Below are 14,452 nucleotides of genomic sequence, written 5' to 3'. Positions count from 1 at the left end.
TGAGTGCTCAGCTACTTCCGGCAGCCTTTCCGGCGCAAAGGCCTCTGGGTCTTGTAGGCAGCCGTCCCTCCTCTCAGGCCTGTTTCCCAGCAGGCTCTGCGGGTTGGGCGGAGTAAGTACTTCCGCAGTCAGGTAATGACGTTACGGGTAAACAGGTCCTGTAGCCGTGGCAGCGGCTGAGGCCGGCGGGCGAGGCACCGACTGCCGCTGACCCGGGAGAGAAGCGGCCTGCCGGAATCAGCCCGGGCGGCAGCGCGCCGCCGCTACGGGGTTGGCAGGTAGGCAGCGACTCTGGGTCGGGGGACGCGGGCGGACCCGGGGCTAGTGAACCCAACAGGCCGAAAGAAACGTGGGGATTCCGCGCGATTCTTTGCGAGCCGTGTGACACCCAGCTTTGGCCTGGAGCTTTACGCGGTGATGCTCGCAACTGTCTGGTGAGGAAACTGCGGCTCATATAAGTTCAAGGCGTTTACGTAGTGTGCACAGCCAGCTCCACCACCCGGGTCTTTCTAACTGTGTGCGCGGTGCCCCTTCCCCTCATCCCGCGGATGGCGCCTGCTGGCGGGGCCGGGAGTGGATCTGGGAGAGCCAGGGGGTGGACAGAGTGTCGCCGCCGTCATCTTCAGGGAGCTCAGTGCTGTTCTTGTGCCCGGCGCTCCTCAGATGCTCAGACACGCACGTGTGGTGGGAGTTGGGAGGGAATCTGATAGTCGGTTGGGAACCCTCTCCCTGCCCTCTTCTCCGGTCCAATCCATCTCATTCAACTCTGCCCTCCAAACATACAGTTGGCGCTCAGGCCGGGTACATGGGAATCTTGCCTGCCTCTTTCCTTCTCTCATCCCCAAACTCCTACATTCAGTCAGTGCTTTACCAAATGCCATCAACTTAGGTAACATCGCAAATTGGAACACTTTTCTTCAGCTCCAAGCCTTGGTCACTGTAGTAGCCTTCTCTGTTTCCAGTCATTCGTTCCACAAACATTTACTGAGTGCAGGCGCTCAGTGTGTGCAGGCACCCTGCTAGATGCTAGGATTACAGTGATGAACAAGGTAGGTGTAGCCCCACTGTCTCGTTCCCTCCAGTTCATTCTCCATCCTGGGTCAGAGTGATCGTTCTAAAAGGCAGATAAGGCTGTGCTTCTCTGCTGAGAATCTGCTGGCTGCTCACTACCCTTACGATAAAATCCAAGCTCATGACTGCGGCTTTCAGAGCCCTCCCTGAACCAGCTCTGGCCTTCCCATCTAGACTTACCCTGTTCCACACTCCCCCTAGTTCACTGGGTTTTCACCACACTAGCCTTTCAGTTCTTGGAATGCATTACATTTCTTTTAGCTTCAGGATCTTCACACATGCTTTTCTTTCTGCCTGGAATGCCTCCTCCCTGTTTCACTTGGCAAACTTTTGGATATTCTTTAGGTCTCAGCTTGAGTGTCATGTTTTCAGAAGCTTTTGTTGAGGGGCACCTGGGTGGCTCACTCGGTTAAGCATCTGCAGCTGGCTCAGGTCATGATCCCAGGGTCCTGGGATTGAGCCCCATGTCAGGCTCCCTACTCAGTGGGGAGCCCGCTTCTCCCTCTCCCTCTCTCCCTGCTTGTTCTCTCTCTCTCTCTCAAATACATAAATAAAACCTTTAAAAATAATTTTTAAAAAGGAGCTTTTTTTGAGACACCCCCCATATGAATTATGTCCTCTTGCTGCAGCTTCATATAGCACCATGTGCTTTTCCTCATACTGTCCTCACAATATGTGATTATTTGTTTACTGTCCGTCCAGAGATCAGAAATGTTTCTGAATAAATGCATCCTCTCAGGGAAGGGAGTGGAAGTGGAAGCAGATATTTGCTCCCTCAGGTTACTGGAAGCTTCCTAAAGTAGCTGGTCTAACTAATCAGACCAGCTACTGGTAGGTGTTAAATGCTCAGACTCTATGTGTAAATGTAACAGAACAGCAGGAAGACAGATCTTTTTAAAAAGCTCGATTAAAAGGAAGCTCGGGATGATTAAAATGTTTCAAAAGGAAGATGCTAGCTTAGTTCCTTCAGTGGATTCCAGTAGGCCAACGGCTCAGTCCTACACAGACAGCCTATAGACATGCATTAGTTGGCCCACAGTGTTAGATGTAGTTTTTCCTTTAAACTTTTGAATTCAATACTTCCCTTTAAAAATCAGATTTCGGGCACCTGGGTGGCTCAGTTGGTTAAGCGTCTGCCTTTGGCTCAGGTCATGATCCTGGAGTCCCTGGATCGAGTCCCACATCGGGCTCCCTGCTCAGCGGGGAGTCTGCTTCTCCCCCTGACCCTCCCCCCTCTCATGCTCTCTCTCTCTCATTCTCTCTCTCAAATAAATAAATAAAATCTTTAAAAAAAATAAATAAAAATAAAAATCAGATTTCATCTCTAAATCTGGATTTTTGGCTGTCTTGAAAATCAGTTCTGGCAGCCGGGGAACTTAATTCTTTTTTAACCATTGCTCCTCCTATGGTATACCTGCTCTGGGAAGTTACTCCCATAATCACCCCATTTGGGACAGAACTTTTCTAAGGAAGCCGGAAGGGAAACAGCTGGGGGAGGTGGGAGCAGAGGAAAGGGCTGGCGCAGGGCCAGCGGGCGGTAGCCTTTGGAACGCTTGGGGTTTGGGAATTGGTATGGCAGCCAGTGGGTAGCCCTAAGGAGCATTGTGTGTGCTTTTTGTGTGTTCGTGTGTTTGCCAGAACGAGGGTGAGTTTTCAGTGTTTCCTTCCCAGAATTGAGGCATCCTTTGGACCAGGAATGCAGGGTGGCCTGGGAAGGGAAAAGATCTCTCTGCTGGTTCTCTTGCCTACAGAAAGAAACCCAAACTCCTTAGTTGGGCACACAGGGTCTTCCTGATCTGGCCCCAGCCGACCTTTGCAGCTCTTTCCTCGGTCCTTTCATCTTCTAGGTCTTCTGGCCGGTTCAGTGACTTCACACTCTTGTCCGTGCTGTTTTCTCCGCTTGGGAAGCCTTTCCCTAGCCTCCTCACTTGGTATGTTCTTGCTGATGCTTCATTCCTTTTTGTGTTTTCTGCTAGAAAGAGACGGAGTCAACTTTGGTCCTAGTTCAGGCCAACATGCCTGTGACATACATTGTGGGTAATGTCCTTATTGCTGGCTTATTTTTTAACTCTCATTTTTAAGTCATGCAGATTTCCTCTTTTACTTGCTTTTGGTGTTGTGCTAGGACTGTACTGGAAAAGCTTTCTCATGTCCTTTGGGTACATAATCGGGGATAAATATGCTTATGGCTTCTCACAATTTAGTTCAAATGTTACTCCCTCACCCTGTTAACTGCTCTGTTCTCCTGCACCACTTGAGTGATATTTCTGTAAAAGCACTTAACACAGTATACTCTCTCAGTTTCCATGTCTGTCTTCCTCCAGCTAAACTATGTGCTCCTCCAGGGCGGGCACCATGTCGCACTCATCTTTGTACCCCCAGCATCTAGCAGTGTTGGCATGTAGTAGGCACTCAAGAAATGTGTGTTGAATGAACGATGCCCGTGACAAGCAACTGGACTTTATTCTTTCCTGACCCTTGCTCCTATGACACACTTCCTCCCGGCTGCCACTAGCACCCCTTCAGAGCAGAGCTGCTCTTCTCTAGGGAAACCGGAAGGGAAACAGGTGAGGCTCAGAGAGGTGGAGGCAGAGGGAAGGGGAGCCTTTGGAGGAACGTCTGCGGTTTTGGCGCTGGTGTCTGGGGGCAGTAGTGGGGCTGGGCTGGAAGCGGGCATTTCCTTGGGTGGCTGGGAAGTGATCGGGGACTGAGGCTGCTTTCTTCACAGCTATGGCCAAGGACATCCTGGGTGAAGCAGGGCTGCATTTTGATGAGCTGAACAAGCTGCGCGTGTTGGACCCTGAGGTTACCCAGCAGACCATAGAGCTCAAGGAAGAGTGCAAGGATTTTGTGGACAGTGAGTGTCATTTGGGGAGACGTGGTGCCCCGCCTCCACCCCCACCCGCAGCTGTCATCCTGGCCAGAACAGGGCTAGTGGCTCTCTGGATGTTGTGTCTGGGCTTTGTGAATTCCCGCATACCAACCACCTTGTCTCCCTGCTCTCTAATGCTCACGTGTAGTCAGACACAGAGCACCAATCAAGACAAATGGTGAAGTGGAGAGAGGATATCCCATCTTTGATTTTTTTGCTCTCAGAAACCTTGAACTTCATGGGGCAGAACTATGGCTTGAGGGTGGGAAAGAGTTATGTACTCATGATTTGATTTCTTGGAAGTTCAACAGACTCAATGAGGTCATTTTTTAGCTAGCTATCCAGGACGGCTCCTGTCCCAGCAGGTGAGCAAGCCCAGGGGCCGTGAATACAGGGCAGCTCTAGCTAAAGCAGGGATTTCTGAGCCTTCTGCGCACTCCATAGTCTGTAGAAAGCTTGACTGGTGAAGGGCGGCATGGGCTCCACTGCCAGTCTTCTCACCCACCGCCTGTTGTCCTTCCTCCCTGGGTCCTAGTTCACTCCCCAGTAGAATGAGGTCCCACCACACCCAAGGACATTGAAAATAGCAAATGGGAGATTAGGTACTTAAATGCTTTGAGCTCTTTATTAGTTCTGGTCACAGTCGGCAAACCACTGCCCCCCTAACCACCCTTAACTGAAATCCAGTTCCTTATCTGGGGCTAGCCAAGAGGCTCTGTTCAAGTCCTGAGTCAATTCTTTCATGAACATGGCCTTTGTGCTTCCTGTTACTCCTGGGAAAGCAGGACAGAGCCTGCACAGAGGATGGGCCCATCAGGAGCCTCATACCTAAGGTTAATAGTCACTGGCTGGCTCATTTGGGACTCAAGGTCCAAGTATGCCCCAGTCCAGCTCTGGGCACCTGGCCACCCTTCTCTCGGTTTAAACCAAGGGTGGAAGACTTTAGGTCAGCGGGCACCAAATTGTTTTGACACAAATTAGAAGGGGCAGTTAGCCCTGCCCTCTTGCCACAAGGGAACACAGAGGGAGTGGTGATGCCGAGAAAATAAAACCTTTTATTTTCTGTTCTTTCCCTAAAAGAAATTGGCCAGTTTCAGAAAATAGTTGGTGGTTTAATTGAGCTTGTTGACCAACTTGCAAAAGAAGCAGAAAATGAGAAGATGAAGGTAAGATCAGCAGGTCTTCTAAATCTTGGCCTGGGACATGGTTCAGTCGCTCTTTTTCTTGGGGAGGGGGGGTGTGGGATTTTATTTAGAACAGGATTTTGGGGCGCCTGGGTGGCTCAGTCATTAAGCGTCTGCTTTCGGCTCAGGCCACGATCTCAGGGTCCTGGGATCGAGCCCCGCATCGGGCTCCCTGCTCCGCGGGAAGCCTGCTTCTCCCTCTCCCACTCCCCCTGCTTGTGTTCCCTCTCTCGCTGCCAAAAAATAAAATCTTAAAAAACAAAACAAAACAGGATTTTAGTAACAAGTGCAGTTAACCTCTGGTTGAACTCATATGCTAGTACACTTTGTCATTCTTGCCTTTAATCTTCACATCACCGAGATAGGTGGTTTTATGCTCATTTTATAAGTGAAGCAATGCAGGCATGCAGGGTGTCGATGACTTGGCAAAGGACCCAAGGCTAAATGGCACACTAAATGGGCCACTGACCACCTGTGTGCTAGACTCGGGGATACTCGTAGACCTGCCCCTGAGCTCCAGTCCAGGTCTCATTAGGCACTTGGGATCATGCAGTTATTCCTCCCCCTTATTCCTGAGGCTCTCGGGGGCTCGACTCTCTTGCCAGCTGGGCACTGAGACAGCCCCCACGTGGCCCTTCCTTGGCTGAGGACTTAAAGCTGAAGATGGTTTTAATGAAGCCATGACCTTCTTTGGTGATACTATTTTTCTAGGCCATTGGTGCTCGGAACTTGCTCAAATCTATAGCAAAACAGAGAGAAGCCCAACAGCAGCAACTCCAAGCACTAATAGCAGAAAAGAAAATGCAGCTTGAAAGGTAAGAAGATGTAAAGCAAGTTCTTTACTCAACTGCAATTCCATTCTTCCTTCTTGAACGGTCACCTCTTATCCTTCTTCCTCATCATTGTTCTCCCAGGAATAGTGTCTCACTTATCCTGATTTGAAGATTTAAAAAAATAAAATTACATTTGATGAGAAAGAAAATTTCTTAATACAAAACCACCTCTAATATTGAGAGCTTGAAAGCTCAGGTAGCAAGTGTCCAGGCTTGGCTGGTTCTCCTAAAGGAAAACACCTCTCGGGGCTGGAGACTTCTTATGGGTGGCCCTAGGCTGGGCTTTGCCTCTTTGTTCTTTCTTACCCTAACTTCTTCATTGTGAACTCACATCATTTCTTGGCATTATTTAAATCATTTATATTCTTCTCTAGAAGAATTAAATCCATGGTTTATTTCATCCATTCTTAGGGCTTCTAACAATTTTGTTTTTCAGGTATCGGGTTGAATATGAAGCTTTGTGTAAAGTAGAAGCAGAACAAAATGAATTTATTGACCAATTTATTTTTCAGAAATGAACTGAAAATTTCATTTTACAGCAGGAGGGCAAAAAAATAAGACCCAAAAAAAACCTCTGTACTGTTCCTGTGACTTGACTAACGGCCCATGTACGTCCTGAGGGACGGTGTGTAACGAACGCAGCATCTCCAAAGGCGGGAAACAGATCTGGGGAGCTTGCCGCGGATGTCCGTGCGCAGCTGCCGAACACCTGTGGCCACGGTGGTCCGGGCTCTCACCTCTTGGCATTCTTAGCCTGAACTGAGCAGTCTGTAAATGCTGATTGTTTTTTTTTTTTTTGTAAATTCAAAGCTTTGGAAAGGAAGAGCAATAAATTATTGTTTTCAAATGGCTTGATCTATCTCTTTTCCTGGTGCCCTTGAAGTGTACATTTAACATCTTGGGAGAACCCTGGACTCTTGAACCCCTCCCTCGTCCACAAAATAAACCAGGCAGTGGTCAGTAGGGACCTTTATTTGGACCAGACACATGAGTCAGATGATACTCCCAACAATCAGACCAATATGGCTTGTGAGCAAAACAGACCAAAAGAGGGAATCAAACAGGACCAGTTATCATTTTCCATGTGTGTTCACAGGTATGTGTGTGTGTGTGTGTGTGTGTTTGAGTTGACCTCGAGTACAAATTTAGAGAAAGCTAAAGAACCCAGTGAAGAGACCCTGCATTTACACAATGGACAGGTCATGCCCAGCTGCCCTTCCACTTTGAGAACAAGCCAGGATGGATGATAAAACTCTCAGGAAGGGTGAAGTTATCCAACAGGAAGCACACTTCCAGATCAGGTTTGAGACACCAGACCTCAGAGGGAAGGGACTTATGTCAGGTGGTCTGTAAAAGCAGAGAAGACTAAGGTATGGAAAGAATGAATCAGGAGATGATTAAAAAAAAAAAAAGTCTTTTCTGGGATGACCTGTTTAAGACAGAAACAAAACACCTTCCAGCTTAATCCATTTCTGAAAGTCAGGCCAGAGCTGACCCTTGAGTAAAACCAAGTTCAGGCCTCTTGCAGAACCTTTCCCCAACCAAGGGTGGTGGCAAAAAAAAAACCATGATACAGTTTTTAATGAATATTAAAGAGGCATAATTTCAAACTTAAAAATGACCTGAAAAATCCCACTTTTCATTTTGCTGATAAAGGATATGCTGCGGAGAATCAGGAGTCAAGGGTTTAATCACATGGGCACTATGGGTCAGGTGATTCATGAATGTGCCAAGCAGGCCACGTTTCTTGGAAGTTTATCCAGGATCTGGTCTGGTCCTGCTCACAATGGAACTTGGGCACAAGGTGAGGTATTTGGCACCACTTCCCTGTAACCTAGCCCACACCCTTCAGTCCATGCTCAGGTGATTGGTCTGTTTGCGCCAGTGTCCTCAGGAGGGGGCTTCTGATGTGGCTCCTGCCAGAGTCTTGCTCTTTCTGTGTCGCTGGTGTGTTTCACATGCTACTGAAGACATGGGTTCTGGAGCAGTTTTCCTCATACTGGGTCCAACCGGAAAACTGCCCTATGGGCATCTCCCCGCCCCCCCGCCCCGGCCAGTCATTATTTCTCTCATTTTTTCTTTCTCTTCTCCTCATACTTGTAGTAGGGGCTCCGCAACATGAAAAGTAGAAGCATAAGAGGGATGAGAAAGTAGGGGGCATAGACAGATAAGAGGGTAAGTCGTTCGTGGAAAGTCTTAGGTCCTTGTCCTTTGAAACCACTGGCTTTGGAGAAATCATCAAATAGAAACGTGGAGAGAATTGGAATTAGAGTTGTCATGGTGTGAACTGAGTAGATGATTGCAGGGGTGCGGATCCACCTGCGGCCTCCTGAAGGGGGGAAGAGAGAGAGATAAGTGTTTGGTCTGTTCGTGACCCCAGGGGTGCCCACAATCTTCTCCACGCCTGCTCCCTTCAGCTGACTCCGTCTACCCCCCCACTGCAAACGAATGGAGAACTGGAGGTGCTCTAACACTACCTAACGCGTGGAGCTGGGGCTCTAGCACACTGCTGGCCAGAGAACCAAGGCTGGGGGGCGGGATTTAATGGAGAAAAACTCTAGGGCAGTAAAATGGCCATTGCAGTTTACACAAGGCGGGGGGGAGGGGCCCGCCACCAGCATCTGTTAGTAATTATATATAGGTGAGAAGATCAACAGCTTCTGCCAAGACATGGAGTTGGGGGCTGCAGTGGGAAAGAGGCTGTATGAGCTTAGTTACCATGTACATTAGTGTGGGCCCCGTCTTTATAAAAGCGTTAGTCGCAGGGGAACACCGTAAGAAAAAATGAGAAGTGAAGCCCTTCCGGGGTGAGCTGGATGCTACTGCTCAAAAGCCAGTCTGGTGCTATCCAAATCAGAAAAATAAAAGCCAATGATAAAAGGAAAATTCTGCAGGGGTAAAAACAAGAAAAAGGAACAAGTTCAATCTGTAAGCAGCCTCCGGGGTAGGGAGATTTCCAGCTAAGCACAGGCCTGAGCCACATTAACGTCCCTTTACCAGCTCCCTCCTGCCATTCCCACCCCACCCCAGGTCACCCTCGCACAAGCTACGGGGACCGCTCCCCTTCTCTGAGACACTTTCCCAAAAGATTTCTGGGACCTAATTTCAGAGCAAAAGTGGTTGTTACCTCACCAGTTACCTACCTCTTAAGAAGGCGTACGTCGCTATGGGAAAGAAAGGCAGCTGGAACACAAGCTCGCAAAACAGGAAGGACTTAAACCATGTTGGGGGGGCCTGCAGCAGAGGGTCTTTGAACTCCTTAGTATACCACTTCAGCAGGTTTGTCAGCTGAGGAAAGAGAAAGGGCACGACGCATGCAGCCGCCTGGCAGGCCAGGCCAGCAGCTCCGTCCCACGGCAGCCCAGACGGTCACTTCAGAAAAGCTCCCTCGCTCCTCCGACAGGCTTCTCTCAGCTCTTCCAGGCCCTCTGGGCTACCCAGCATCTGTTCCCGACTCCGTGACAACACACAGCCCGTTGTGTTGCCCACTGTCAAGAGCAACGATATCTAGTACTTAGTACGCTCTCAGTTTGAGGAATGAACATACAAAGGCACCAAATCTGCCAGCAATCTCCTTCCTGGTAAAGGACAGCCGTGAAGAGCGTCCTACCATTTGGCTGGAACAAGAGCAGCCGCACACCAGGCTCCGAGGGCCAGACCGCCTCAAATACAGAAATGAACCGAGTTTGTCTTTTGGGGGCGGGGGGGGGGGGGGGGGGATGGAAGGGAGATACATTTAACTTTACTATAAAGATGCAATTTGGGGAGCCTGGGTGGCTCAGTCGGTTAAGCGTCTGCCTTCGGCTCAGGTCATGATCCCAGGGTCCTGGGATCGAGCCCCGCATCGGGCTCCCTGCTCGGCGGGAAGCCTGCTTCTCCCTCTCCCACTCCCCCTACTTGTGTTCCCTCTCTCCTGTCTCTCTCTCTCTCTCTGTCAGATAAATAAATAAAATCTTAAAAAAAAAAAAAAAAAAAAAAGATGCAATTTAATGCCTAAATCTCAAGCTCCTCATCATTCTTAACTACTCTAGTTCTGCAGAGTTTTCTTGCAGGAGACCAGTAGGCTATTTGTAGAACAAACTGCCCAAACCACAAACTACAGAGCTTCTAGGCTATGTCGCGGCCTGAGGGTTAGCAGTCTCGGTTCCAGCTTGGGGCCCACCCTCCTAATTACACTGTTAAATCAAAAGATGCCGATCTGTGAACACGTGGCTGCCGGGGCAGAGGAAGGAAGCAGGAAGGTTTGAGGTTGCCCATTTTGTGCCCTTTGTAAGAACCCGAAGCGCAGGGCTCCCCACACCACATGGACTACCGAGGGTCTGTTGCATCTTACATCCTGTCTTGACACACCTGTCTCCAAAGCCAAATAGGTGTCTTGATATTATGATAAATAAAGGCAACTTCCAGTGTGAGAATTTTGCCTGCAATGGAAAATCCAAAGACCTTTTTCCTGTTAATTTTTAATCAAAAGATTAAGGCTCACTATTGTGAAATTGAGGCCTCACTGCTGAACGTAAGCTTTAAGCAAATATCCAGAAACAAACATTCTGTTAGCATGATCTTAATTGCAGGAAGGCTCTGGCTCGATAAACCAGTTTATTGACCAAGTGATATCAAATTTGTACTTGATTCGAAATCGAAATCCACGGCAATACCCTTAGCTTCCTTCTAGGCACTTTTCAGGGTGGTAATGGGGTAGAAAATACTCATAAAGGTTAAGTCCCTGCACCTCTCCTGGGCTCTGTTTCCTCATCTGTAAAACAAGCAACTTGGGACCAAATGTTTAAGGTCCTTTTTTGCTTTCCAGATTTTCTTAAAAAAAAAAAAAAAAAATACTGGAGGGAATGACCTGCTTTGAAGATTTGCCGTAGAATTTACAAGGCATTCTGGTTTGTTTGAATTTCATTTTCTATTCAATCTGTATTCCAACCTCTCAGATCCACCTATTTCGTAAATCCAGACAGTTCTACACAGCACGGGTCATTTCTGAGGGCTGCAGGATGAGATTAGCAAAACTCAAAATAATCTAATCAGCCAGCTCTTGAAGTAATCAATTAGGATCCAAGCACCTGCCCACAGTCCCATAATAGCCACGTGATGCCAAAACAAGGCCTGGACTAAGGGCAGATGGAAGGCAAATCACAGGTCCCTGGCGAGGGAAGAGCATGGGACGTGGGGGGGCGCAATCCCTGGCTCTGGGCAAAGCGCTTAATCTCACTCAACTTGTTTCCCAATTGTAGTACTTACCTCACTATTGGTGAGATAAAATGACTTAAGGTACATGGTCTTTAGAACAATGGCAAGCACACAGTAAATGTTACCATTACTTAAGTGAATGTAATTAACACATACTCAGAGAAATTCAAGTTCAATCCCATTAAAATCTCACCATGCAACTGGTCGTTAGTAAGAATTATTCTTACTAGGTAAGACCCAAAAAAAGGTTTATACCTGACTCATATTTGACTCAACCTATCACTGCTATCCACTAAACTATTCACCTGGCCTTTGCACAGGGATTTCTAAACGAGGAGTTGCTACTGAATAAACCTGTACTTCCCTACCTTAGAATGAGGGCACAGGGGCGCCTGGGTGGCTCAGTTGGCTAAACGTCCAAATCTTGATTTCTGCTCGGGTCATGATCTCTGGGTCATCAGATCAAGCCTGTGTTGGGCTCCTCGCTGGGAGTGGAGCCTGCTTAAGATTCTCTCTCTCTGCCTTTGCCCCTCTCCAATCAGGCTCGCTCTCTCTTAAAAAAAAGAATGAGAGCACAGACTGATTATCTTTCCTTATTTTTTTTTTAAGATTTTACTTATTTGACAGAGAGAGAGAGAGAGCACAAGCAGGAGGAGCCGCTTCCCGCTAAGGGGCTCGACCTCCAGGACTCTGGGATCATGGGCCGAGCTGAAGGCGGAAGCTTAACCGACTGAGCCACCCAGGTGCTCCCCATCTTTCCTTATTTTAGCAGAAGCAAGGCTACGCAGCTGCAAATGATACTACAAAATGCTTCCCCATCCTCTCCATGTTCTAAGTCAAACTAAATCCTTATGGTCTCATAGTAAGTTTTGCCTAGTGTTGATCGGTTCAAACCAAGGAATATATTTAATTGGCAATTTTTAGCCCAACCATTATGGGAGCTCCGCAAACTTTTTAGTTCTAGGGGAAAATTCCTTCTATTTAGGGAAGAACAACACAACAGATGTTAAGATTCGGCATTTTTTCAAAGAGAATCTGAGAATAACTCAAGGATTTTATTATTATTTCCCCATAAAGAAGCAACAAAACCATCAATCTCTACTCCCTCCAATACTGACCACTGACCAGAGGTGGGGGGTGGGGGCCTTACACACACCCAGGGAAGAACTGTCTTCAAAAGGACCAAAGTGTCTGCCCCATAAGGGTCTGGGGCAAAGAAAACCCCAAGCAAAACGTCGAGTTGACCGGTAAGGAGGGGCCGGGGCACCGGCAGGACCTAAGGACGGCGGGAGGGAAAGGGGGGCAGAACCAGAACCCTGGGCGGGCGGGGGGGGGGGCTCGGGCGGAGGAGGGGAGGTCTCGGGGACGCCAGGGTACAACAACCGCAGGGCGCGCAGGAGCCCCAAACTCGACGACCGGCGGTCACGACCAACCGTCGCCCTCACCTCGACCGGGTAGAATTCGCGCGGCAGCACCACCTGCAGGTCCAGGAGCAGAGTGATGGGGACGTGGGAGAGGAAGTAGAGGCCCAGTAGCCACTCCAGGCCGCGCCGAGCGCCCAGAGCCCCCATCATCCGTTGGTTACGCCGGGCAGGAGCCGAGGCCGCGCTCGCCGGGACCGCCGACGTGGGAAGAGGGCCCGCCGCCGCACAGCGTCCCAGGACTCCGCGCCCCGGCCGCCCGCTCCGCCCCCTCCGCCGCCTAGAGGGCTACGCCGGCCACTCCCATTGGCTGGCTGCGAAGCCGCGGCGGGAACGGCGCTCGCCGCAGAGCGCGCCCATTGGCTCGTCCGTGTATAGCGTGTCGAGGCGGTGCCCCGCAGACCATTTCTATTGGCCGCCGGGGGCGCCGCATGGGACAGGGGCGGGGCTCCTCGCCCGCCGCGTGGGACGGCTGGCGGGCGCGCGACCTGCGGACTGAGCGGGCGTGCGGGGGCCTGGCGCCCGCCGGGCCTCTGGCAGCCGACTCCGTGGCGCGCTCTGGTCCCTTTCGCTCGGTACTCCGTTCATTCACCGCAAACCTAAAGCGCTGACTGAGCGGCTCCTGTGGGCCGGGCCACGGGCGCTTCTGGAGGTGAGCTCGCAGTGCCGCGGAGGTGCCGCAGACCAGGGCCGGCCGCACAGTGCGTTGTGATCCGCTCGGTGGCTCGGCATTCACGGGCCGTGGGCACAGCGGCAAGATCCCTGTCCCGCAGGCATTGAGGGGTCCCGGGGCCTTCCGAACGTTGCCTAGGAGGCAGCCAGCCTCAATTAAGCAAGAAGCACAGGGATATAGTAAGACGATGGACAGGTCTTGGTGATTGGCTGTGAAGAAAGAGGGAGGATTTATTCATTCTGCAAATACTGATCTTTAACTCTCTGCTGGGCCCAGCCATTCACTAAGCAGTGGGACACAGGAGAAGTGAGTTGAAGAGAAAGTAATCTGTTTCTGGCTGCGTTGACAATCAGCGGTCTCTGCAGCCTCTGAGTGGAGAAGTCTAGGAGGCAGTTGGATGAACCTGTCTAGAGATGTAGATTTGTGTGGCAATAGCGTGTGATGGGAGTTGAAGTGTTGAGAGCAGAGGGCCCGTAAGAGGTCTTAGAGGAGCTCCAGCCTCAGGGGTGGTGTGAGGAGCGGGCTGAGACACAGGTGCACAACAGGAGTGTGATGTCACAGAAGCATGGGTGTGTATGTGTGTGTGTGTGTGGGGGGGGGGCTCAGTCCTGTCGGAGCAACCCTGAATGGCCCCCGTGGTGGCCCTGTGAGAGCATCTGTGGTGTGGTGGAGGCAGGGCCAGATGACAGCAGGGCAGGGAGTGTAGACCTCCGGTTAGGAGGAGAGGAGAGAGCCGGGGGAGTAGCTTGAGGGAGATGTGCCCCATACAGGGCTTACTTACTCATTTCTCAGAGGAGAGAGACTAGAACACTTTCTTGTTTAGATGCTTTTTTAAGTTTCTGGGTCGGGGGAGAGGTTGTCCCTATAGGAGGAAGGGAGCAGGAAATGTGGCTCAAGGCCCCCAAGGGCTGGAGAGAATGGAAGGATTAAGGTTAGGTCAGAGGAGCTCTGTGCTCCCCAGGGTCGGCCCCTTGGGACTGGGCCAGAGAAACTGGTGGCAGTGTAGAGGGCCCAGCTGAGGTGGGTGGCCATGGATCTGGAGGCCCGATCTCCTAGGCTGTGTGCTTTTCTCCACGGTGGGGTCTGCTCAGCAAAAAAGGCTGTTGACTTATGCAGGGTTGGGGTTCAGAAAGACTGGTGATTTTGAGGCGTTGGATGAGAGAGCGATTGCAAAGAGGGAGCATGCGCTTCAAGCTGGATAG

General features: G+C 50.2%; 2 protein-coding genes across 2 annotated transcripts; one reads left to right on the top strand and one right to left on the bottom strand.

Moving 5' to 3' along the window:
- The first annotated feature begins 91 nt into the window (after nucleotides 1-91).
- Nucleotides 92-7,014, top strand: IFT20 (intraflagellar transport 20). The gene is given in 8 exon segments (XM_032428674.1): nucleotides 92-278; nucleotides 2,919-3,002; nucleotides 3,396-3,611; nucleotides 3,614-3,638; nucleotides 3,800-3,928; nucleotides 5,024-5,109; nucleotides 5,839-5,942; nucleotides 6,397-7,014. Coding segments are annotated over 6 exon segments (480 nt in total). The 5' UTR covers nucleotides 92-278; nucleotides 2,919-3,002; nucleotides 3,396-3,557; the 3' UTR covers nucleotides 6,479-7,014.
- Nucleotides 7,015-7,525: 511 nt separating this feature from the next.
- On the bottom strand, nucleotides 7,526-12,842 carry TMEM97 (transmembrane protein 97). Its single transcript, XM_032428673.1, has 3 exons — nucleotides 12,602-12,842; nucleotides 9,104-9,248; nucleotides 7,526-8,289 (listed from the first exon to the last, which is right to left on the bottom strand). Exons 1-3 carry the CDS (start codon nucleotides 12,728-12,730, stop codon nucleotides 8,030-8,032), a joined length of 534 nt encoding a protein of 177 aa, XP_032284564.1. The 5' UTR covers nucleotides 12,731-12,842; the 3' UTR covers nucleotides 7,526-8,029.
- Between the last annotated feature and the right edge of the window lie 1,610 nt (nucleotides 12,843-14,452).

The sequence above is a fragment of the Phoca vitulina genome, unplaced genomic scaffold (genome assembly GCF_004348235.1).
Source record: "Phoca vitulina isolate PV1807 unplaced genomic scaffold, GSC_HSeal_1.0 scaffold40, whole genome shotgun sequence".
Taxonomy (NCBI): Eukaryota; Metazoa; Chordata; class Mammalia; order Carnivora; family Phocidae; genus Phoca; species Phoca vitulina.
The sequence above is the reverse complement of the archived record's forward strand: the minus strand, read 5'-3'. Positions and strand labels throughout refer to the sequence as shown.

Coding starts and splice junctions, on each gene's coding strand:
- TMEM97 (XM_032428673.1), bottom strand. CDS start 12,730: ATGATGGGGGCTCTGGGCGCTCGGCGCGGCCTGGAGTGGCTACTGGGC. Junction 9,249..12,601: donor GCGAATTCTACCCGGTCGAG/GTGAGGGCGACG, acceptor CTCTTTCCTCAG/CTGACAAACCTGCTGAAGTG. Junction 8,290..9,103: donor GACGTACGCCTTCTTAAGAG/GTAGGTAACTGG, acceptor TCCCCCCTTCAG/GAGGCCGCAGGTGGATCCGC.